At 38.8% G+C, this 23,079-nt stretch overlaps 1 protein-coding gene across 1 annotated transcript; it reads left to right on the plus strand.

Annotated features, from left to right (window-relative positions):
• Nucleotides 1–10,814: 10,814 nt before the first annotated feature.
• Nucleotides 10,815–14,040, plus strand: LOC125932159 (zinc finger X-linked protein ZXDB-like). Its single transcript, XM_049644624.1, has one exon. It carries the CDS (start codon nt 10,815–10,817, stop codon nt 13,326–13,328), a length of 2,514 nt encoding a protein of 837 aa, XP_049500581.1. The 3' UTR covers nt 13,329–14,040.
• Nucleotides 14,041–23,079: the final 9,039 nt, after the last annotated feature.

The following is a 23,079-nucleotide window of genomic DNA, read 5'->3' on the forward strand; positions in this document are numbered from 1 at the left end:
CTTATGCCAGAGGTATGCACTTACCCTCTTTTTCTATTCAGGTGTAGAAGTCTTACAAAATTCAGTACCAGCCTATTGGGGCATCCAGGTGGGTGGTTAGACCTCCTTACCTAGGCAGCGTAATGCCTCTGACCTCAAGAGTCCATACTAATGGTGTGGGTTCACTCAAATGCCTAGAGCTTGGCCAGTTACAGAGGCACAAGGGCAGACCATAAAAAGTATATTATGTAGTATAACCAAGATCAAAGGCATGTCAAATCGACACAGAGACAGACATTCCAAATTTTGTGTCCTAACACTTAAGGCTGTCCAGGATTGATTTGCCAATTAACTGTCCTACTGACTGGGTGGACTGCATGCCAATTTCTCCTTCATGACCAAACTCCCATCCTCTTCATCATTTATGATGAATTCTAGATTCTAGTCTAATCAAGAAAAAAGACAAGACTGTAAGTTAGCATTAGCACGCACCATGCTTTTTTTGGGAGAGGTTTTGACAGGTTGCCTGAAAGTGGAAGTGTCTCACAACAGGAGACCTTTCAAAGTCAGCTACAGGAGGGCACTACGCAGAAGAAGAAGGGGCTAGGCAACTCTTGGGGGAGAGGGAAACAGGAAAGGGGCTTTCTTGTTTAGGTGATATAGCTCAGTGGCTAGAGGAGTCTCTGGGTCAGAGAGCTCTGAGGGCAAACAATGGTGTTTTATAGACCCTGGGTTTGTCTTAACTATGGCTAGCATATGTTGGATGCAGTTTTGTGGGGATACAAAGCAAGCAAGATCTAAATACTAAATATGTAAATATATTTACATATGTATAATATATAATTATGTATATATTGTATATTTACATATACAAATATGTAAATGTGGAAATATATTTACTTAAGAGCTTGAAATAATAAATAAGAAATACTTATTTCATCTATATTTAAAGCAAATGCATGTGCAAAAATTTGAGCTTGATGATAATCTATCCTGCTGTGAAAAAGTAAACAACTTCAGGGCCAATATGCAGGCCATCTTTAACTCACTTATATAGTAATATGTCAGTCAGCCACTCTGATTAATCTGACTGTCAGGCTGAGATCAAGTCTATGCAATTTGTAATTTTAATAGAACTCTAAGTAACAAAGTGTAATCAATTTGCAGTGTAAACTTCAGTCATGCCCCACACTCCAGGGTCCCAGCTGAGCAAATTCCATCAACTATTATGGTTTATCAAATGTTGGTTATGAGAAGCACTGCAGGTATATGATAAGCACACAGTGAGTTTACATTATTACAGTGTAGGAAACTCTAATATTTTAAGGGGATTTTAGCAAACTTCTTAAGAGACAAATACTATCTTTGTGTTCCTGAACAGCAGACAAATATGCCCTCTGTCCCAGAAGGAAATACTATCTCTATTTTCTTCCAAGGCTGTTTGTTATACAAATAGCATTGGAGAATCATTTGAAACAAAAGCTGTTAATGCCTCTGATCAGAATTCAGGTAGAAATATGAAACCTATAAAGAATTGTCTCTCAACAATGACAAGGTATTTCTAATATTTATGTCAAAATTCGTAGGACTTAGAATATCCAAAAGTATTTTGAGAAAGAATAACAGTGCTGTAGGACTTACCACTGCCAGCATCCAAGATTTATTATAAAGCTATAGTATCCAAAAAAGTGTGGCATTGGCACAAAGGCACATAGATCAATTTAGCAGAAGAGAGAATCCAGAAATAGATCTATATGGATATAGTATTTGCTTGTCAACAATGGTGCAAAATTAATTCAGTGGCGAAAAGATAGTGTTATCAGAGACTGGTGCTGGAACAATTAGCCATAAGTTAAAAGAAATTATAATTAATCTTTACCTTACAACATATACGAAAATTAAGTAGAAACTGACATTAGACTTAAATATAAGAGCTAAAATTGTAACATTTTTAGAAATAAAAATAGGACAAAATCTAAGTGAACTTGGATTTGACAAAACTATCTTAAATAGTTTGTACAAATATGAAGTATAATAGACAAAATCAATAAACTGGACTTCATCCAAATTAAAATAATTTGTTTTAATAAGAATACTTTTAGGGAAATGGAAAGTAAGACACAGAATGTGAGAAAATATCTGTGAAACATATAACCATCAAAGGTTTTAGAATTCAAATATATAAAGAGTTCTTAAAAATCATTAACAGCTAGCAAACAAAATAGTTATGATAGGAAACTATTTGAACAGACTTTTCACCAAATAAGATAAGTGGAAAGCACATGAAAAGATGCCCAGCCTTATAATTAGGGAAATACTAGTTAAAACTAAAATTATATACCACAACACACCTATTACAATAGTTAAAATTAAAATGACTGACCATACCAAGGCTCTATGAATATATGTGGTTAAGGATATTTGGAAACAGTTTGGCACTTTCTTAAAATGTTAAACATACAGTTACCATACTGATGATCTTAGAGATCAGAGTAAGAAGAGAAAAGAAAGCATATGTCCACACAAAGACTTGTACATGAATGTTAATAGCAGATTTATTTGTAATAGGCAAAAACTGGAAAAACTTAAATAATCATATGATGAAATACAGTACAATAAGAAAGTAAATGTATTATAACATCAAATAACAGCAGGGATAAATTTCAAAGTAATTATGTGAGTTAAAAGAACATTGTTTATGATTCCATTTATACAAAATTCAACAAAATGCAAACTAATCTATAGTGAAAGAGAGCAGGCTGGTAGTTCTCCAGCAGCAGGGGTGAGAATGAGTGGGAAAGCAATACACAAAGGAACAAAGAAACTTTTGGAGGTAATGGATGTGGTCACTATTCTGATGTGGTATGAGCTTCATAAGTATACACATATGGATTTTTTAAATTAAGTACTAGAAACACATGTCTACAGCCAAAGAATGCTCAAACAATAAGGCCTGCAAAGTCTTTGACAATTTTCAGTCAGTTAGCTTTTCTTTAAACTAAATAATGAATCAAAAACTTCAACACTGTTTTTCTATTTGTTTATTTTAATATGCTGTTGTTTTGTGTGTGTGTGTGTTCTGGGTCCTATTTTCCAACTACTTCTTCATATGCTATAAATGTACTTTTTTCATTGCTATTAGTAATATGCATCTCAAGCAAGGTCCTGCTTTTCAGTTTGATAGACCAGATGCCTGTCTGATTCTGATGTAAACCACTTGTGAGCCCAATTTTGTGTCACAAGTCTAATATTTAAGGAAGGCTTTGGACTAGTTACCTGCTGTTGGGAAAATGAAAAATCAATGAGCAGTTATTGCAAATACCACTTGATGAGTCAAGTACTCAAATATGCTAACTGGGTTAGACTGTTCTATCACCAAAAAATTCCAACCAATACCTGTCCACAGTCATCTTTTACCCAATACTTCTTTATCCTTCAAGATCACACTCCAAGGTCGCAGACCTTTGGGGAAGTGCTTTTTCTTGGAAAGATAAGTCATATGCAACACAGGCTTAGGCAAAATACAACAGGTGGCTGGGAACTAAAAAGCTTTCCTCAGTGGGGGCCTGGAGACTTTGGGAGATGCTGAGGGAAAAAAATGACCATATGAGTCCACTGGGCTTGGAAACAGGAAACTTACATTTGCATATGTGGGACAAATGATGTGAAAACTAGTAACTTTCCTTCTGGGCAGGCTGCAGGAAAAAGTCTTTCTCTCCTGACTAAAGCAGCCACTTGCCTTGTGAACCTCTTTTCATTGCAGGCCCTGCGTTCTGTGCTGAGTCCACAGTTAAAATTACAGAGAGTTCAGAGCCAAAGCCCAGACCCAGATGAGTGCCATGGGGACCACACTCCTACAGGGCACAGGAAGTAGGTGAGGACAATGGTGAAATGGACAAAAGTTGAAAATAAATGTGGATAGATGGTGATTTCTATTTTCACCAGATCACACAGATAAAAGGCAAATGAAATGTAGCATATATCTTTCTGAAAAGTTAAGCTGTCTTCAGGACATGAAAACTCAAATAGAACTGGAGGGCAGAGGGACAGGTCCTGCAAAGTTCCATGCTGAGCTATTAAGTGGGACAGTCTTCCTAGCCACATGCTCTGTTGGCATACAGTGCACTCTTCCAGAGGAGGGCTCAGTCCATAGTCTCTGGTTCATTTTCTGGTCCCAGAGAGATGCTGTTCAGAGCACTCTCTCTAGGGAGAGGATTGACCTGACCAGTTCCTCTCTTGAGATTAAATTCCTCTGAGATAGTCAGAAGGTGCCAAACTTGTGGAAGCTGTTTCCCAGGGAAACAGGGCCTGGGTGAAGTCTGAGAGTGGCTATGATATCACTGAGTGCGTTTTGGCATATTTGTAGAAAATAGAAACAGGGAAAGAAAAACCTCACACCCATAAAATTTTTGAGGGAAAATTGGAGCTTAATGTGATGGAGCCCAGGCATCCTCAGAAATTGTATTATATTCCGATTGAAAAGAGGTTCACAAGGCAGGGCATGGGGCAGGTTTCTGTGGTGCAGTCAATTGCCCAAGTGCAAATGGTCCGCACACATAAACACAGATTTTACCCCAGCGCCATTCCCTCTTCCCTCATTTGGACCAGGGAGAACTACTTGAATTTTCAGAACTCCTAAACCTTGGCTCTCACTCTGTATTTTCTGCCAGAGTATGGCAGATTGAGATAAGGGACACAGCAAGTAAGACTGCACGTTTGTGCTGTTTACACTTCCTCCTTTGTCCACTTTTGCACTTTTTCTGGGGTTCAGGAGTGAGAGGGCAGGGTTCACTCTGGTTGTCACTGGGAAGATGCAACCCTTGATAGGTCCCTCCCAGCTCATGACTCATGGGGAACCCCCAAATTCTGCTTCTTCCTGCAGAGAGAGACACCGTAGCTACAGAGCCCACCTTCAGAAGCTATATACTGGAGCTGTTTGTTTCCACAACAACTGGTTCTCCATGATTTCTAGCAAGGCAGAGTGCCTGCTTTGATGCCAAGTGGTTACAGCTACCCAAGTGGCAGGCCTAGAGAGCTGTTCCTTCTGTTAGTAAACAAGTTTCAGATTTAACATTTGTATCTCACCATTGCCAGAGTGGCAATTAAGAGAGCTGGACTGGGGGGCACTTGGTGGCTCAGTCGGCTAAGCATCAGACTCTTGATCTCGGCTCAGGTCATAATTTCATGGTTGCTGAGTTGAGCCCTGCATCAGGCTCTGTGCTGACAGTGTGGAGCCTGCTCAGGATTCTCTCTCTCTGCCCCTCCCCCACTTATTCACGTGCTCTCGCTCTCTCTCTCTCTCCCTCTCTGAAAATGAGTAAATAAACTTTAAAGAGAGAGAGTGAGAGAGAGAGAGAGCTGGACGGAGCAGCAGGTCCAACCAGCATTTACAATTTTTTTTAATGTTTATTTATTTTTGAGACAGAGAGAGACAGAGCATGAATGGGGGAGGGTCAGAGAGAGAGGGAGACACAGAATCCAAAGCAGGCTCCAGGCTCTGAGCTGTCAGCACAGAGCCCGACGCGGGGCTCGAACTCACAGACCGTGAGTTCATGATCATGACCTGAGCCGAAGTCGGACGCTCAACCGATTGAGCCACCCAGGCGCCCCCCAACCAGCATTTAAAGATCAATTTCCCTGTGCATACATAGGTCCTTGTGTACCAGGTCTCAGGGTGCCTGGGATAAGAAGCCAGTCCAGTCTTATGTGTAATAGAAGTCTGTGGGTTAATTTGTTTTGCGTGGTTTCTGAGCACAAGAGGTGAATATGCTTTATACATAGTACTAGGAACAGAGTACAAAAATACAAGGATGAGCAACTTTCTAAGTGTTTTTTTTCCTCCTGATTTAATGGCATCTTATCTATTGAATAAGGACACATTGAAAGAGAAAAATTGTTAATTAAAATATCTCCACTTCTCGGGGCACCTGGGTGGCTCAGTCGGTTAGGCTTCTGACTTCAGCTCAGGTCATGATCTCATGGTCTGTGAGTTCGAGCCCTGCATTGGGCTCTGTGCTGACAGCTCAGAGCCTGGAGCCTGACTGGGATTTTGTGCCTCCCTCTCTCTGCCCCCTCCCCTGCTTGTTCTCTCTCTCTCTCTCTCTCTCTCTCTCTCTCTCTCTCTTTCTCTCTCAAAACTAAATAAACATTAAAAATTTTTTTAAGTATCTCTACTTCTCAATGTAAGTTACAAGTTTAATCTCTAAAGGATGGATTGCTTGCCCCTTAAGAATGGCAAAAATATATGCCATTTTCTCCTATCAATAATTGTCCATTTTGGAATCTAAAACCAATTGAGATAAGTTCAATTAAAGCACTCAAATTGTCAACCATGGTAAATATGTACACTTTGTAAGACTATCACAGGAATCTTCTGCACTGCTCCTTCATGGTCAGGGCTCTGTTGGGCATGATTTTAAATGAAATCCACGCATCTTCTCTCCCTGTTTAGTTTAGGTGCAGCTACCAGGAATGCAAGCAGCATTTAAGGTATAAAGTACTCTATCCTTGAGGAGACCACTTATGGTGGAAGAGGCAATCTCACCATATGCCAAGGTTCTCCTTGCAGGTGGAGCAGACAAACCCTGGGTAGGACTAGAATTCAGGGCTCACAAGCTCTCTGCCCTAACCCCATGACAACCCTTTGTGCCAGGGCCTGGGTTTTGCATCAAAATTCAATTCAGGCCAGGGATCCCTGGGTCCATCAAGAATCCTAAGCTATCTACTAAAGCTCCTGAAATGGTCAGTCCTGCTGCTTTAATCATTCATTTACCAGAGAAATAACAGAATGATACTATTCCTTGGGTGAGCTAACAAAATCCCTGGCAGGTAGGGTGCCTACTATTCATGCACACTAAGAATAGAAGTGAATCCCCTAAACTGATAAAAGACATGAAGCCAATTATTAATGTATTGCCTCCTACTCTAAATTCACCTTTCAACACATGCTCTATGATAATAGATGAATTTTTTAAGTATCTCTCCTTCAAAGTAGTAGGCACAATGTTATACTTTCTCAGTAGAAGACACTGGAGGGACATTGAAAGAGGAAGTGTCTCTCCTGTGATCTCTGGTTCTCAAGAGTGTGGATATGAAGATATCCTTACTGCTCTGCTCCAGGCATGAGCCAAGAACAACTGTCTTCACCAAATGTGCAATCCCAATGTGGCATGGTGATCAGCTTTCTGTGGCCTTCTTCATAGGTACATCCTGTGATCCAAACCACCTGCCCACTGATTCCCTCTGCTTTCTCTCTCATGCCCGACCCCTTCATCCCTAACAACTACTCTTCTCTAGTTCCCCCAGTGCTGCATCCTCCCAACATCAAGGCCCTTCGGATCCTATACGCAGGACACTTTTAGCTCCAGGCCTCCAACCCTACCAGCACTCCATTCCTACAATACCCACATACTGGCCACTAGCTGTGGCTCATCCACACTGATGTGCTCCACAAAGTAGCTTCCTGTTTACCCTGCAACTGTATACCAGCTCTGACTTTGTAGACCAGCTCTGGCATCCCACAAAACAGCAAACTTCTCTGCCATTTAGTAGGTTCGCCCACACCTTCTCCAATGAGGTGTGAATTCCAGCTTTGGAGAGGGCCCCCCCCCTCTAAATTTGTCTTTCTTTGGGCATTCTCTCTCATCCCCAGAATGTCATAGGAAATAATATATTCTATATATGATGCATTTTTCATAGTTTAATAATTCTTTATGTTAAATAAACTTTATGTTTTTGTTAAACTTCCCTTATCCTTTGTGCACTTTCTATCCCTGCTTGGATTCAGATTGCTACAGAACACATCTACATAAAATATCATTCTTAGAATTACTAAGACCTTTCTCTTTGAGAGCTGCATCAAGTAAAGATATCCACTATCACTGAGAGAGAGCAGTATGGGATAAACAAGGAACGAAATGCTTGGAAAGGAAGAAGTATGACCAGCATTATTTGCAGATGTTATGATTCTGTACCTTAAATCCTACAAGTATTTACAGAAAAGTTGTTAGAATCAATAAAAGATTTTAGACATTTATAGTATAAAAAATCAACATTCAAAAGCCATTTGCATTCTATTTACCAGCAACAAATTTAGAAAATGAAAATTTCAAAGACAGTATTTGCAAAATATGAAGTACTTAGGGTAAAATGTCTTTTTCTGGAAAAATAATACAAATAGTTTTAAAGAAGTTTTTTTTTTTAATTAAAAGGAAAGATAGACCATATCCACGAATCAAGCATTCAATGTTAAAAATAAGTCAAATCTGAAAGTTCAACACAATCTGGGGCACCTGGGTGGCTCAGTTGGTTAAGCATCTGACCCTTGATTTTAGCTCAGGTAGTGATTCTCCAGGTCATGGGATTGAGCCCCTCATCAGGCTCCATGCTGAGCATGAAGCCTGCTTGGGATTCTCTCTCCCTCTCTCTCTCTGCCCCTCTCCTGCTTTCTCTCTCTCTCTCTCTCTCTCTCTCTCTCTCTAAAAATAAATAAATAAACATTGAAAAAAATAAAGAAGGGGTGCCTGGGTAGCTCAGTTGGTTGATAGTCTGACTCCAGCTCAGGTCATAATTTCATGTTTTGTGAGTTTGAGCCCCAAGTCTGAGCTGACAGCTTGGAGCCTGGAGCCTGCTTCAGATTCTCTCTCTCTCTCTCTCTCTCTGCTCCTCCCTTGCTTGTGCTCTCTCTTTTTCTCAAAAATAAATAAACATTTAAAATAAATAAATAAATATTCAACATAATCTTAATTTGAACCCCAAAGAGTTTGGTATACATTTTTTCAGATGAATTGATCACTTACTCAGAATAAAAACAGCCAAATATAACCAAGACACTTTTGAAGAACAAGGAAGAATTGGCTGGCCTTATCCAAATATCAAGATTGGCTTTAGATTTATAGTAATTAATACTGATATGTGGTATTTCAAATAGACAGATTAATAGGGCCACAGTACTTACTAGAGGGCATAGAAACCAGCCCATACATAGGTAGATACTTGACACATGAGTCACTGCAATTCAGTTGGAAAGGAGCTGACTTTTCAGTAAGTGCTTACTTAGACAAATGGATATTCAAATTAAAACAAAAACAAAAATAAAAAGCAGAACCCTACTCAACACCATACACAAACATCACTTGCAGGTAGACTAAGACATACTGTGAAAGGCAAAACCATAAATATTTTAGAAGACAGTATAGAAAAATATTTTCACATCCCCAGTGCAGGGATAGATTTCTTAAAACAGAAAAATCACAAACCATAAGGAAAAGAATAATAAATTTTGACTGTATTATAACTAAGATCTTCTCACAAAGCAAAACATATACAAGTGAAAATAAAAGCAACAGAGCAAGGGAATTTTTTGGCGACACACATAACCACCAATGGACTGGTATTAAAAATACATAAAGAACTCATTAAATCAGTAAGTACAAGACTGAAAATAGAATAGAAAAATTCGGAAATCCAAGATGTAGGTGAACAAGTGTAGCAGCAGGAACTGTCTATGCTACTGGTGAGATTGTACATTGGCACAACTACTACATAAAACAATTTGGCATCACCTAGAAAAGCTGAGAATATTCACACCCTATATCCCAGTGATTCTATTTTTTGAGGTATATCCAAGAAATTTTACATATGTGTCCCATGAGACATGTCCAAGAATATTCACTGCAGCATTTTTCATAATAGGAGTCCAGGAATTTTCTCTCACTAAATTAATAAATCCAACTGATGAGGGAGCATGGGGCAAGCTGAAGGCAAAGTACAGGCTAATAGCCCCCAGCCAGGTGGAATATGTGTGATATTCCTTGGATACTCCTGGCTACCCAAGAACAAAGGAAAGTGGTTTAAGTGATTGCCATGGTGATGTGGGAAACTAAGGCAAATGAAAAATTAAATTCCTTTACTGCCTATAGCCCATTGACCAGTCCTTGAAACCCTCAGAGTGACATCCCTCTAGGAGCGCAGTTACCTTGATGATGACACTTTGATAAGGGAAAAATAGAATCTTGACTTAACATTATCCTGACCACCTCCCGGCCGAGGAATCTGTAAGTCTACTTTAACATAAAAAAATTCCTTTGGAAACTTCCTTTCTATCAACTGCCCCAAGATATAGGCTGGCAATCATACTACAAGCTTATGGCCCCATGATTTACATCTGAAGTGTCTCTTGACTGAGGTTTTACTAAACACTAATAAATAGCTTTTTCCTCAAGGTCCTGGAAACCTTGCTTCCAGGAGTCCTTAGAGACTTACTCTAACTCTAATCTTCTCCCAGCCTGAAGATAGATTATCAGTTACCTGTCACCACCCCAGTGCAGCTCTTCCTGCCCATTAGTCCTATCCCCGTACTTTAATAAAGTCACCTTTTTGCACCAAAGACATCTTCAAGAATTCTTTATTGGCCATCAGCCCGGAGCACCCCACCATCACCAGAAAACTTCATCACAACCAGCCAGCCACCCAATAAACAAATTTTAACACATGAAAAGTACTTAGTACCATGCTTAGCACTGGGAGGGGCTGGGAGTGTTTATTTTGGTATATACAGTGATGTACGAATTTAAATGGCAGTAAGTAGATTCCTAGGTATTCCAGCACCATTTACCGAATGAACTGTCATTTCCTCATTATCTGGGAAGACCCTGATTGCCTACAAATATTGAATGTAGAACTTATTTATGCACACCAGGCTCTGCCTCTGGACTTTCTGTTCTGTTCCAGAGACCCAGTACCAGAATATTTAAATCACTGTGTCGTTAAACACGTTTTAATATCTGATAGGGCCAGTTTCTGCGCACTGCACATTTTTTTTTCCTTTCAGGAACATGTTCAGGCCCGCGGCAGGGGGCGGGGTCGCTCCTCCTCCTCTGCTCTGGTTCCCGCGGAGCCTCTCGGACGCTGAGATGGAAAGCCCAAGGCTGCTCCCAGCTACCGGGACGCGACAGAGCGAGGGTGCTGGCATCCCCGCGGGCGGCAGCCGGGTCCACGGAGGCCCTGACCCGTGGGCTGGCCAGGTCCCCGCGCGCCGACTCCTGCTGCTCCGGGGCCTCCAAGATGGCGGGCCCGAGAGGGGGTGCGAGGAGGCCCGCGCGGCCTCACGGGGCTCAGGCCCCAGCCCGTTGGCGCCCAGGCCAGATTACGCTGGCGGCGGTGGCGGCAGCGGCGACGGCGATGACCTTTTCCTGGTGCTGCTGGACCCAGTGGGTGGTGATGTGGAGACCTCGGAAGCCCGCCAGGCCTCAGGGCCTGTAGGAAGGGAGGAGGCCCAGTCTAACCCACAGCTCCAGAAGGGTGAGAGTGGTGGGAACCCACTTGGGCGACCGGCGCTAGGCCCCCACTGCCAGTCTGCGGTCCCCGCCCCACCCCCGGCCCAAGCCCCAACCCCGGTCCCCGCCGCAGGCCTGGGACCAGCCATGGCCTTCGCGAGCACTATCACCATCCACAACCAAAACCTGCTTTTGCGCTTTGAGAATGGTGTCCTCACCCTTGCCACGCCCCCGCCGCCAGCCTGGGAGCCTGGGGTCGCGCCTGCCCCTCAGCCCGGGGGTCTGATGACTCCTCAAGCGGGGATCCCACACGCAGCGCAGCCCAGCGACTGCCCCGAGCTGCCGCCCGACCTCCTGCTGGCCGAACCGGCTGAACCGGTGTCTGCCCCGGCGCCTGAGGAGGAGGCAGAGAACCAGCTCGCAGCCCAGAGCCCCCGCAGGCCGCTGGGCCCAGGCCCGGGGGTGGTGCTGTACCTGTGTCCCGAGGCCCAGTGCGGACAAACCTTTGCCAAGAAGCACCAGCTGAAAGTGCACCTGCTGACTCACAGCAGCAGCCAGGGCCAGCGGCCCTTCAAGTGCCCCCTGGGCGGCTGCGGCTGGACTTTCACCACCTCCTACAAGCTCAAGAGGCACCTGCAGTCTCACGACAAACTTCGGCCCTTTGGCTGCCCTGCGGAGGGCTGTGGCAAGAGCTTCACCACGGTGTATAACCTTAAGGCACACATGAAGGGCCATGAGCAGGAGAACTCATTCAAGTGCGAGGTGTGCGAGGAGAGCTTCCCTACACAGGCCAAACTCAGCGCCCACCAACGCAGCCATTTCGAGCCCGAGAGGCCCTATCAGTGCGCGTTTTCTGGCTGCAAGAAGACGTTTATCACAGTGAGTGCCCTGTTTTCCCATAACCGTGCCCACTTCAGGGAACAGGAACTCTTCTCCTGCTCTTTTCCTGGATGCAGCAAACAGTACGACAAGGCTTGTCGCCTGAAAATTCACCTGCGGAGCCACACAGGTGAGAGACCTTTCCTTTGTGACTTTGACGGCTGTGGCTGGAACTTCACCAGCATGTCCAAACTCTTAAGGCACAAAAGGAAGCACGATGATGACCGGAGGTTCATGTGTCCTGTGGAAGGCTGTGGGAAATCTTTCACGAGGGCCGAGCACCTGAAAGGCCACAGCATAACCCACCTGGGCACAAAGCCTTTTGTGTGCCCTGTGGAAGGCTGCTGTGCCAGGTTCTCTGCTCGCAGTAGTCTCTACATTCACTCCAAGAAACACTTGCAGGATGTGGACACTTGGAAAAGCCGTTGCCCAGTCTCTACTTGTAATAAACTTTTCACATCCAAGCACAGCATGAAGACCCACATGGCCAAAAGGCACAACCTCAGCCAGGATCTCTTAGCTCAGCTGGAAGCTGCAAATTCTCTTACACCCAGCAGTGAACTTACCAGCCAGGGACAGAGTGATCTCAATGATGCAGAGCTAGTGTCTCTCTTCTCTGATGTGCCTGGCAGTAGTTCTGCTGCAGTGTTGGACACAGCACTGGTGAACTCTGGAATCTTGACTATTGATGTGGCTTCTGTGAGTTCAACTCTGGCGGGGAACCTCCCTGCTAATAATAATAATTCCTTAGGGCAGGCTGTGGACCCTCGGACCTTGATGGCCACCAGTGACCTTCCCCAAAGTCTGGATACCTCTCTCTTTTTTGGAACAACAGCCTCTGGTTTTCAGCAGAGTCCCTTAGATATGGATGATGCCTCAAGTCTAAGTGTGGGGCCATTGGCATCTCTGGGCCCTTTGGCTATGAAAAACTCGAGTCAAGAACCCCAAGCTTTGACGCCCAGCAGCAAGCTAACAGTGGACACAGATGCTCTGACTCCTTCCAGCACCCTTTGTGAAAACAGTGTCTCAGAACTACTGATGCCAACCAAAGCAGAATGGAATGTACATCCTGACTCTGACTTCTTTGGACAGGAGGAAGAAACCCAGTTTGGATTTTCCAATCCAGCAGGAAACCATGGTTCTCAGAAAGAAACAGATCTTATTACAGTGACTGGCAGCTCATTTTTGGTATGAACTATCAATTCCTTGCCACATGGCTTACTTTTGTTAATTACACTCAATTTTAAGGATATTCTGGACTAAATGTTTAAATGCAGCCCTTTCTAACAGGTTTGGAAAGGAACAAATCCCGAGGCTATAAGTTGGGAAATTTAAATTCTGATCTTGACTCTGGAACTGACAAGTTGTGTGACCCTGAGCAAGTCACTTAACCAATCTGAGCCTTAACTTGCTTATTTATAAAATGAGGTGGTTTGAATAGATTATTTCTAAGATTTTTCAACTGTGTATTTTCATGATTTTGTGCTCTTTCTATTGCATGTGCTTCTAATGTAATGAAAATGCATTGAGAGTTAATGATCAAAGAATGTGAACTGGCATTCAACTTTAAAATTTCAATGGAAATTTTACAGAATGTCAGAATATTTCTAGAATCTAGTGATAGAGCTTAAAAAAAGAAACCTAAAAATATGGGTTGGTTCTTTTTACCTCCTCACCCTTCTAGTTTCTTTTTCTCTCTCTTTCTTTTTCTTTCTTTCTTTCTTTCTTTCTCTCTCTCTCTTTTTTTTTTTTTTTATGGAAGGTTATGTTGTGGCAGAGCTTTGATGAGACTCAGACCCAGAAAATTTGACTTTGTGGTGTTGAGTAAGTGGCCTTAAGTAAGTCATTTAGCATCACTAAACCTCAGTTCCCTGCTGTAAAATGGTCATTGTAATGTATACCTACCTTACATATGCATATTAGACTTACTACCTTACATATGCATATTAGATATGCATTTTAGACTTATTTTTCTATCCCAGGAGTTAGTTTTGGGGGGGAAATGTTCTGTTTTGGCATGCTTTGGTGAATCTTTATCACTTTTCCTGCCCCTCTAGTTCCTTCCTAAAAGAGAAATTAGCATAATCCAATGACATGTGTGCAGGCAGTAAAGGTTTATGAACAATAAGAAGCAGGAAATGGAATATCTTTCTTCCACAGATTCAGAAGGATTTTTCTCTATACAATTCTTATGTAATGTTGCCTCCAGGTCCGTTTGTCTGAATTACAGTATCTTTGCTCTGCATTCAAAGCCAGCCCATGGAGTAAATATATAGAGCCTGTGAATTCCAAGAAAATCTGGGAACAGATCAGAATGACATTTTCTCCCTCTGTGTCCCAGAGAGCAGTTTGCTTGCCTTCTTCCTGAGTTGGAATGAGAGGTTCATTTGCATTTTGAGTAAATATAATCAGTCTTACATGAGTATAGCATTTTAAAGTTTATGCAGCACTTTCACAACTTATATTTGAGCCTCACAATATTGTGAGATAGTTGGGACAAAGTTTTAACTATAATTCGTATTAAAATTTACCTAACTCACATTAAAAGTGAATTTATATACATATATATATGTGTATATATATATATATGTATATATATATGTATATATATATATATCAACTCCCATGTTATTCTTCTGAGTTTCATTTGTTTATAACTACTTTTTCTGTTCTACCTTAATTGATGTCTGTTCCTTTCTGCCAGCTCTACTCTCTCTCCAACCTCTTCTCTAACAAGTGCATATAGTTCCTTGTCATGATCTCCTCTTTTAAAATTTTAATTAGATGGGTCATTTTCATGGTCACCATATCTCAGCCATTCCCCTCATGGCCCGTTTTTCAGTCACAATATTTACTGCAGGTCTGAATGTCTACTAAGAAATTATAGTGTGTTTCTATATAAATCAAATGATAAGAGGATATTTTTATGTAAGGTTTTTGTGAGACATGTTCTTTTACTTTTCTGTGTTTTTTCACCATGTTGTTCTGCTAGCAAACACTATTAGTTGCCCTGAAACATTCTAACCCAGTACTGCTTGCATGTAGATGTTTGTGGATGACAAGTATAGCACTTTGGCAGTGCACTTTATAATTTGCCACTTTGAAATGCAACTGTATTATCTTTCTGTTTTTGAAATTGGTTGTGCCCATTCAGTGAAAAAGCAAGAAGTATATACATAAATTTGTAATTCAAAGAAGTGGTCAGAGTATGATTGTTTATAACCATTTAACAGTTCTCCCTCAGCACTTTGGAAGGGTTTTAAGCCCATTTTGGCAATGCATTGTCATTAGTTAAGTCCTCTTAAACAGATTTTTCTTCTTTTCCTACAGATAGGAATGTAGAGGCCTGATGTAAACATGCAAGGTGTAGGCATCTGTTAAGATATGTAAACAAAAGAATGTTTTAAAATTATTTCACTTTGTTTCTTTAATCCCTCAATACTCTGTCCCTTTATTAAAAACTATTCTGTGGAATTTTTAAGGACAAATTTTATGTTTCTTGAAGATAAATAATCTTATAATTGTTTGTAGGGTCACACAGTTCCCTTCAATCTGTTTGTTCAAAAGATTACTCTTTTCAATATCATTTTCCCAGCATCATGGTGAAAACGGCATGACATTACAGTTAGAAGTACAACTACCAACACAATGGCTATTTCTGTTAGTGTTGGCATAAAGATGCCATTTAAAAAAAATAATGGGACATAATTCAATGTTCTCTCATTTTCTTTACTTGACTCTTCAGTACTTGGTTTATGAAAATTTTGCCAATTGAAAAAACAGTAATAAAATGCTTTTCAGAAAGGTTTACATTTAGGGGACTCTCCAATTGAAAAAAATAGTAACAAAATGCTTTTCAGAAAAGTTTACATCTAGGGGACTCTGTTGAACGTGTTCATCATGAGTTAAAATATGTTAATCTTGACATTTTTACCATTATTTCATTATGGTATTACATAATTGAAAGTCTTTACTAGAAGTGAAACTCCACAGAATATGAGGATCACTTTTCTTTTTGGATTAAGTCTTCATATTCACATCCAGGAAAAATAAGAGAAGAATTTGGTATAATGGTATTATTTATGACTATTCCTTGATTCCAGATAAAATATTGATTAACTCCCTTTTTGGGAAGACTCATAATCCCTTAGTAATTATTGATACCAAACAGATCCACTTGATGCTCACTCAAAATAAGTGATAATTAAAATATAAGGCTGAGCTGAAATTTGTGTGTATATATAGCTTTTGAACAAAGGATTTTCTTAGCAATTTTTTAAAAAAATAAAATGTGTGGGGGACTTATAGAACAGATTAAGCTCTGTGTCAAAACACAACTACATCTAAAAAGCAAAGCACATGCTACAAATGAATTTTTATATTTGTCAAATCTCTATTGACAGGGCCTTTGGTAACAGTTTTTAAACTGGGGATCTCATTGTATATTTCAAGTTTACTTACTGACTACATACAACATACAAGGTAGAGTACTAGGAATATTGATAAGAGGAGTAAAATGTAAGCCACATCTTAATTTTGGAGAGGGCGTAAGAACTCACATAATAAACATGTCACAACTAAACAATACCAGGAAACATCCTTTCAGACACCAAATTAATGGCTTGGAGGAAAAGAAGGGGCAGTAGCTATGCTTTAATGGATGGTTAGATTTAGTTATGTTGAGAAGAGAGTAGATGAATTCTAGCCAGGGGGAAAAACCCAGGAAAGAATGTGAAATGAAATAGGCTACACAACACTGGGAAAGACCATCTAGTTGACATGCAGGGCTTATGTTTGGTAAGTTCTGGGTAGTAGGGTTAGACTACCAGTATGGAGCCTAACTCTAAGAGCTGTGAAATCAGTCATAGCAGATAGGACTTTATTCTGGACATGGTTTAGAGCCAGTGAAGATATTTAAGAAGGGAAGTCAAATGATAAACATATAGAAAGTTTAATATAGTAGAAATATACAATGTGGATTTGATGGGGGGATATAAGATCATGTAAGAGTTTATTGTAAAATAATTTCAGGGTGCTGTGATAAGGACTTGGAAGTGGAATCATGGCAGGAAGTGAGAGATATTGGAGATATTTCCAAGTTGAGGTAACAGATATAACTTGGTGACTCACTGAATATATGAGACATCAATCAGAAAAAGAAAGCAAGAGCAGAAATGACTCTAAGGATTTCTTGGAGGCTGTAAAAATTACATTTTATTAGTCATGAACGAGAAAGGTTGAAATCTTTCAGGAGTACATATGAAAAGATGATTAGGGCATGTTTAATTCATGAAGAAGTGAGAGATCATAGTTACTTACTATACTGTAAACTGTACATATTGTGGATTATGCACAGTATTAGGCAGTGGGGGTCATTTCATTTTCCTTGGCTCCTTCAAATATTCTCAGATTCACATTTAATGTTTATATTTTTGTTTGCCATTGAGTATTTACAGGCCTCTTCAACTTTGCATCAAAATGAGCCTCTTCAATTCTGCATCAAAATGAGCATACTGTCTTCACTACTTTGGATATTTAACACATATTTTATGTGGTATTTAGTAATATAATAAATAATTTCTCCATAATTTAGGAGATGCTGTTTAGTCATCGATTTTGATAACTCCTCAATAGAAACCTTGTTAGATTAAGTTTTACCTGTATTGTTCTCAGATTGCAAGAGACAGGGCTAGGATTATCTAAAACTAACATTGACTGATATGGTGTGAGAACTCAGTCACAAGAATCATATTCTCTGTTATCCATATACCCTAACATAGGTTGCCCTTTTTATTGTTACCCTTACCACTAATGGTGATAACTCAGAAGGAATGGGGTCCAAGGAAAAAGTGAGAGTAAATAAGTAGCACAAATAACTACTCAGTGATTACATTTTTTGATGGTGAATTTTCTATCATACATTTTCAACAGAACACTTCATTTCATTCTAGTTTTCTATTGATATTTATGGACCTGGAAGACACATTTCTGTCACTTGGCCCACGAAAAATAATCCAGTATTTTAAACTAAACAGACAATGACTCTTTTTTTTCTTTTTACATAACATCACTTTTTAAAATATTTTATTTCTATGATTAAAAGTAAGCCTCCACAAGTCTCCTACCACCAGACACATTGATCACATTTTGTTGTATTTCTTTGATCCATGTTTATTGTTTTCAACATAAATATTAATAAAGGTAAATAAGAAAAGGAGAGAATAAATAAGACATTTAAAAAATGGCACCTGTGTGGCTCAGTTGGTTAAATGTCTGACTATTGATTTTGGCTCAGGTTGTGATCTCACAGCTCTTGGGAACAAGCCTGCGTCGGACTCTGTGCTGATGGCATGGAGCCTACTTGGGATTCTCTTTTCCCCTCTCTCTGCTCCTCCCCTGCTCGCATGCATGTGTACACTCTCTCTTTAAAAAAAAAATTAGTTGAGGGGCGCCTGGGTTAGTTGGTTAACTGGCAAATTTAGGCTCAGGTCATGATCTCCTGGTTCATGGGTTCAAGCCTCGGATACGGCTCTGTGCTGACAGCACAGAGCCTGGAGCTTGCTATGGGTTCTGTGTCTCCCTCTCTTCCTACCTCTCCTCTGCTTATGCTGTCTCTCTAAATAAACATTAAAAAATTTTAAAAAGAAAAAAAAATTAGTTGAAATAATCCTTACTACAGAGAGTAGTCGATGATTCTTAAGAACACTAATAAGGTGTGAATCTCTTAGTAATATCTCTATTTGTTACCAGCTTATTAAGCATCTGACAATTATTTGAGTGCTTATTTTGTGTGAAACACTATGAATTATAACACAAAAGTATACTTAATTCATTCAAACAAGTATTTTTGAGCACATATTTGACAAATTCTGTCCTTGTGCTCACACACATTATGTTATAGACAAAAAAATTAAAAAATAATCCATCTCTAAATGGTTACATTTTGGAATAATACGGATTTAAATAGAATAGCAGTTGTCATTCCCAGAGTATGGGTTATAGTGATGACCAAAAACTCAAAGCACCGATTATCAAAAGCTATTTCAAGAAATTCTAAGAATCTAAAATTTAATCTGGGATGCAGCAATTAGAGTAAACTATCCTAAATTAAAATTTACACAGAATTTTGAATGGTAGCTTAAATAAAAATCCTTTGGGAAATAAATTTTTAATTTTGCTTTATTTTTAGTTATTCTAGATTAGAATCCTGGATGTGGGAAGTGTTCACACACACATAAACACACACTCATACACACATACACACATACATTCATACATACATATATATCTGAAAGTGATATTTTGAAACTATATAAGACGTATATTTTCAAATGAGAAAACTAGCATGTAAATAGTATTAAGCTAAATAAAATTTCCTCATATTAGACACAAAAGAAAACAATATTCTGAAACAAAAAATCCACAGGCTTTAATTAGAAATTAATTGTTTCTTTGGGATAAAATAAAAAATTTATTAATATTTATCAGGACCTATTTCCCTTTCCCATTTATGCTGCAGTAAGTCTGAGATTCCATTATGCTGGATGTGGAAGAAAGTAGCTGGTCACATGTCTGTTTATGAGGAAATCAACCTAAATAGTGAGCTGAAATGGAAATTCCACAGGCAATGACTCAGTGAATAGAGCAGCAGTTTATTCTAGGCTAGTTCCAATTTTAGAATATGTGCTGCTGGATGGAATGAGTATTTTTTTTTCCTCTCAATGAATGTTGGCATTCTAGTTAATGCCAAACTTAGCACTTGGTGTTTCTAAGAAATTCAACATTTTTCTTCATAATGCTACCTTATGTTTCTGTGCTTCTTAGAGCCAATTATTACTTTATTGTTAATTATCAAAAGTATCAATAAGAATTGTATCAGATGCCCTGATATACTAAGAGATAAAAGAGATAAGTCATATATTTTATTGTCTCACTTCTCAAAGTGTTCTTGATTAGGTAAAACTTGTTTTTCTCTATTTGTTATTTAAGGACTTTCCTGCTTGGGTATGTTACTGTTGTTTATGTACTTAGAAAGCAATAGGACTTGGGAACATTGTTAAAATAAGTGATTATAATTATAACGAGAAATTTGGCTCTGTTGAAAATGCAGAAATCTAGGCTAGCTCTACTATTTTCCTGGGTAACAGAGTTTATGGGAAGGAATGCAGGAAATTCATCAGGGAAAAAAAAGAAATTCATTTTGTTACTAAATCAGATTTTGTACTTAACAATTTTGCTGATTAATCTAGCATATTTTAGAGCATATTATAGTCCATTTAGAAGACTATCTACAACGCTGAGTCTTTAGATGAGACCCTAAAAATTTGGTTGACTTTTATTAAATTCAAATTTGATAATAGGCATTGAATAGTCCTTTTCACTGCTTAGATCTACTGAGTATTGTAAAAACTCATTGCATAGGTTTTTTTTTTTTTTTTTTTTTTTTTTGCATAGTGATTCTGATTGCCCTTCAAGATCTTAGATCTCTTTTGGGGCAAAAATACTTCAAAGATAAAATGGTACCTGGATTTACAAAAATCATTGAAGATTCATCCCAAAATGGGAATGAGAAAATAAAATTGAAACAACAACAGAGAAAGAGGTTAATTTTGTTCTATAGCCAAGTGTTTTGGCTTTTCCAAGTGTCTTTGATTGACAGTATCTGGATAAAAGCACAATGGCAATTTTAGAATATGCCCAGTATTTTACAATATAAGTTAGTCATATGAAAATTTCAAATAGATGTTATTGCAACATTGGTCATCTGTCTAATACCATCTGGCTTTCAGAAGTTTCATGAAGATAGTAAAAGTGAAAAGTTTTCCAAATTTAGGTCCTGCCTCTGAAATGTCCAAATGTGCTCAAACTAGGTTCCATTGATTATTTCATATGACAGATAATTTTGGTAGTTGGTGCTTTTAACTATTTCTACTTCAAATATTCTTTGAAGTGTATTATTAGTTTTTAGGGAGTTCAGTTTTATGGAGTTTTTTTGAAAATTATATATTGAATACTAACTTTTTATCAGATATGTCATTTGCAAATATCTTCTCCCATGCCATAGGTTGCATTTTAGTTTAGGCGATTGTTGCCTTCCCTTTACAGAAGGTTGTTATCTTGACAAAGTCCCAGTAGTTTATATTTACGTTTGCTTCCCTTGCCTCAGGAGACATAAAAAGAAGTTGCTATGGCCTATATAAAGCAAGTTATTGCCTGGGTTCTCTTCTAGAATTTTTATGATTTAAGGTTTCACATTTTAGGTTTTAATCCATTTTCAATTTTTTTGTGTGTATTGTGTAAGAAAGTGGTCCAATTTCATTCTTTTGTATGTTGCTGTCATTTTCCCAACAACATTTGTTGAAGAGACCTTTTCTAATTGGATATTCTTATCTGATTTATTGAAGATTAATTGACCATATAGGTATGGGTTTATTTCTGGATTTTCTGCTCTTTTTCTTTGATCTATGTGTCTGTTTTTGTGCTAGTACCATATTGTTTTGATCACGAAGCTTTGTAATATAACTTGAAGTTCAGAATTGTGATGCCTGTAGCTTTACTTTTCTTTTTAAAGGTTGCTTTGGCTACTCAGGGTCTTTTGTAATTCCATACAAATTTAAAATTATTTGTTCTAGGTCTCTGAAAAATGCTGTTGGTATTTTGATAGGAATTGCATTAAAAGTTTATATTGCTTTGGGTAGTATAGACATTTTAACAATATTTGTTCTTCCAATCCATGAGCATGGGATGTCTTTCCATTCCTGTGTTTCATCTTCAATTTCTTTCATCAGTGTTTTACAATTTTCAAAGTACAGGATTTTCACGTCTTTGGTTAGGTTATTCCTAAGTGTCTTATTATTTTTGTGCAATTCTAAATGGGATTGATTCCTTAATTTCTCTATCTGATGCTTCATTAGTGGTGTATAGAAATGAAACAGATTTCTGTATGTTGATTTTGTACCCAGCAAGTTTACTGAATTCAGTTTATCAGTTCTAGCACTTTTTTGATGATGTCTTTCATGTGTTCCATTTAGAGTGTCATGTCATTTGCAAATACTGAAAATTTGACTTATTCCTTACCAACTTTGCCTTTTATTTCTTTTTGTTGTCTGATTGCTGAGGCTAGGACTTACTGTATTATGTTAAATAAAAGTGGTGAGAGTAGACATCCCTGTCTTGTTCCTTACTGTAGGGGACAGAGTGTCAGTTTTTCCCCATTGAGAATGATATTAGCTGTGGGTTTTCCATATATGGCTTTTATCATGGTGAGATCTGTTCCTTCTAACCCTACTCTGCTGAGGGTTTTTAACATGAATGGATGTTGTACTTTGTCAAATAGGTTTTCTGCATCTATTGAAATGATCATATGGTTCTTATCCTTTCCTTTATTAATGTGGTATAGAATGTTGATTGATTTGAAGATACTGAACCATGCTTCTAGGCCAGGAATAAATCCTACTTGATTGTGATGAATGATTTTTTTTAATGTGTTGTTGGCTTAGGTTTGCTAGTATGTTATTGAGAATGTTTGCATCTATGTTCTTAAGGGATGCAGAGAGAACCTATAGTCCTCTTTTTTAGTGGTGTGTTTATCTGGTTTTGGTATCAGGGTAATGCTGGCCTCATAGAATGAATTTGTAAATTTTTCTTCCTTTTCAATTTTTTGGAATAGTTTGACATGAAAGGGTATTAACTCTTTCTTAAATGTTTAGTAGAATTCACCTCTGAACCATCTTGCCCTGGTTTTTTGTTTCTTGGGAGCTTTTTTGACTATTGATTCAATTTATTTCCTGGCTATCAGTCTGTTCAAGGTTTCTATTTTTTCATGTTTCAGTTTTGATGGTTTATATATTTCTAGGAATTTATCCATTTCTTCCAGGTTGTCTAATTTGTTGGCGTGTATTTTGTCATAATATTATCTTATAATTATTTTATTTCTGTAGTGTCA

This window comes from Panthera uncia, chromosome X (assembly GCF_023721935.1).
Source record: "Panthera uncia isolate 11264 chromosome X, Puncia_PCG_1.0, whole genome shotgun sequence".
Classification (NCBI taxonomy): domain Eukaryota; kingdom Metazoa; phylum Chordata; class Mammalia; order Carnivora; family Felidae; genus Panthera; species Panthera uncia.

Bases quoted from the DNA above. Each gene is read 5' to 3' on its own strand.
- LOC125932159 (XM_049644624.1), top strand. From the start codon at position 10,815: ATGTTCAGGCCCGCGGCAGGGGGCGGGGTCGCTCCTCCTCCTCTGCTC.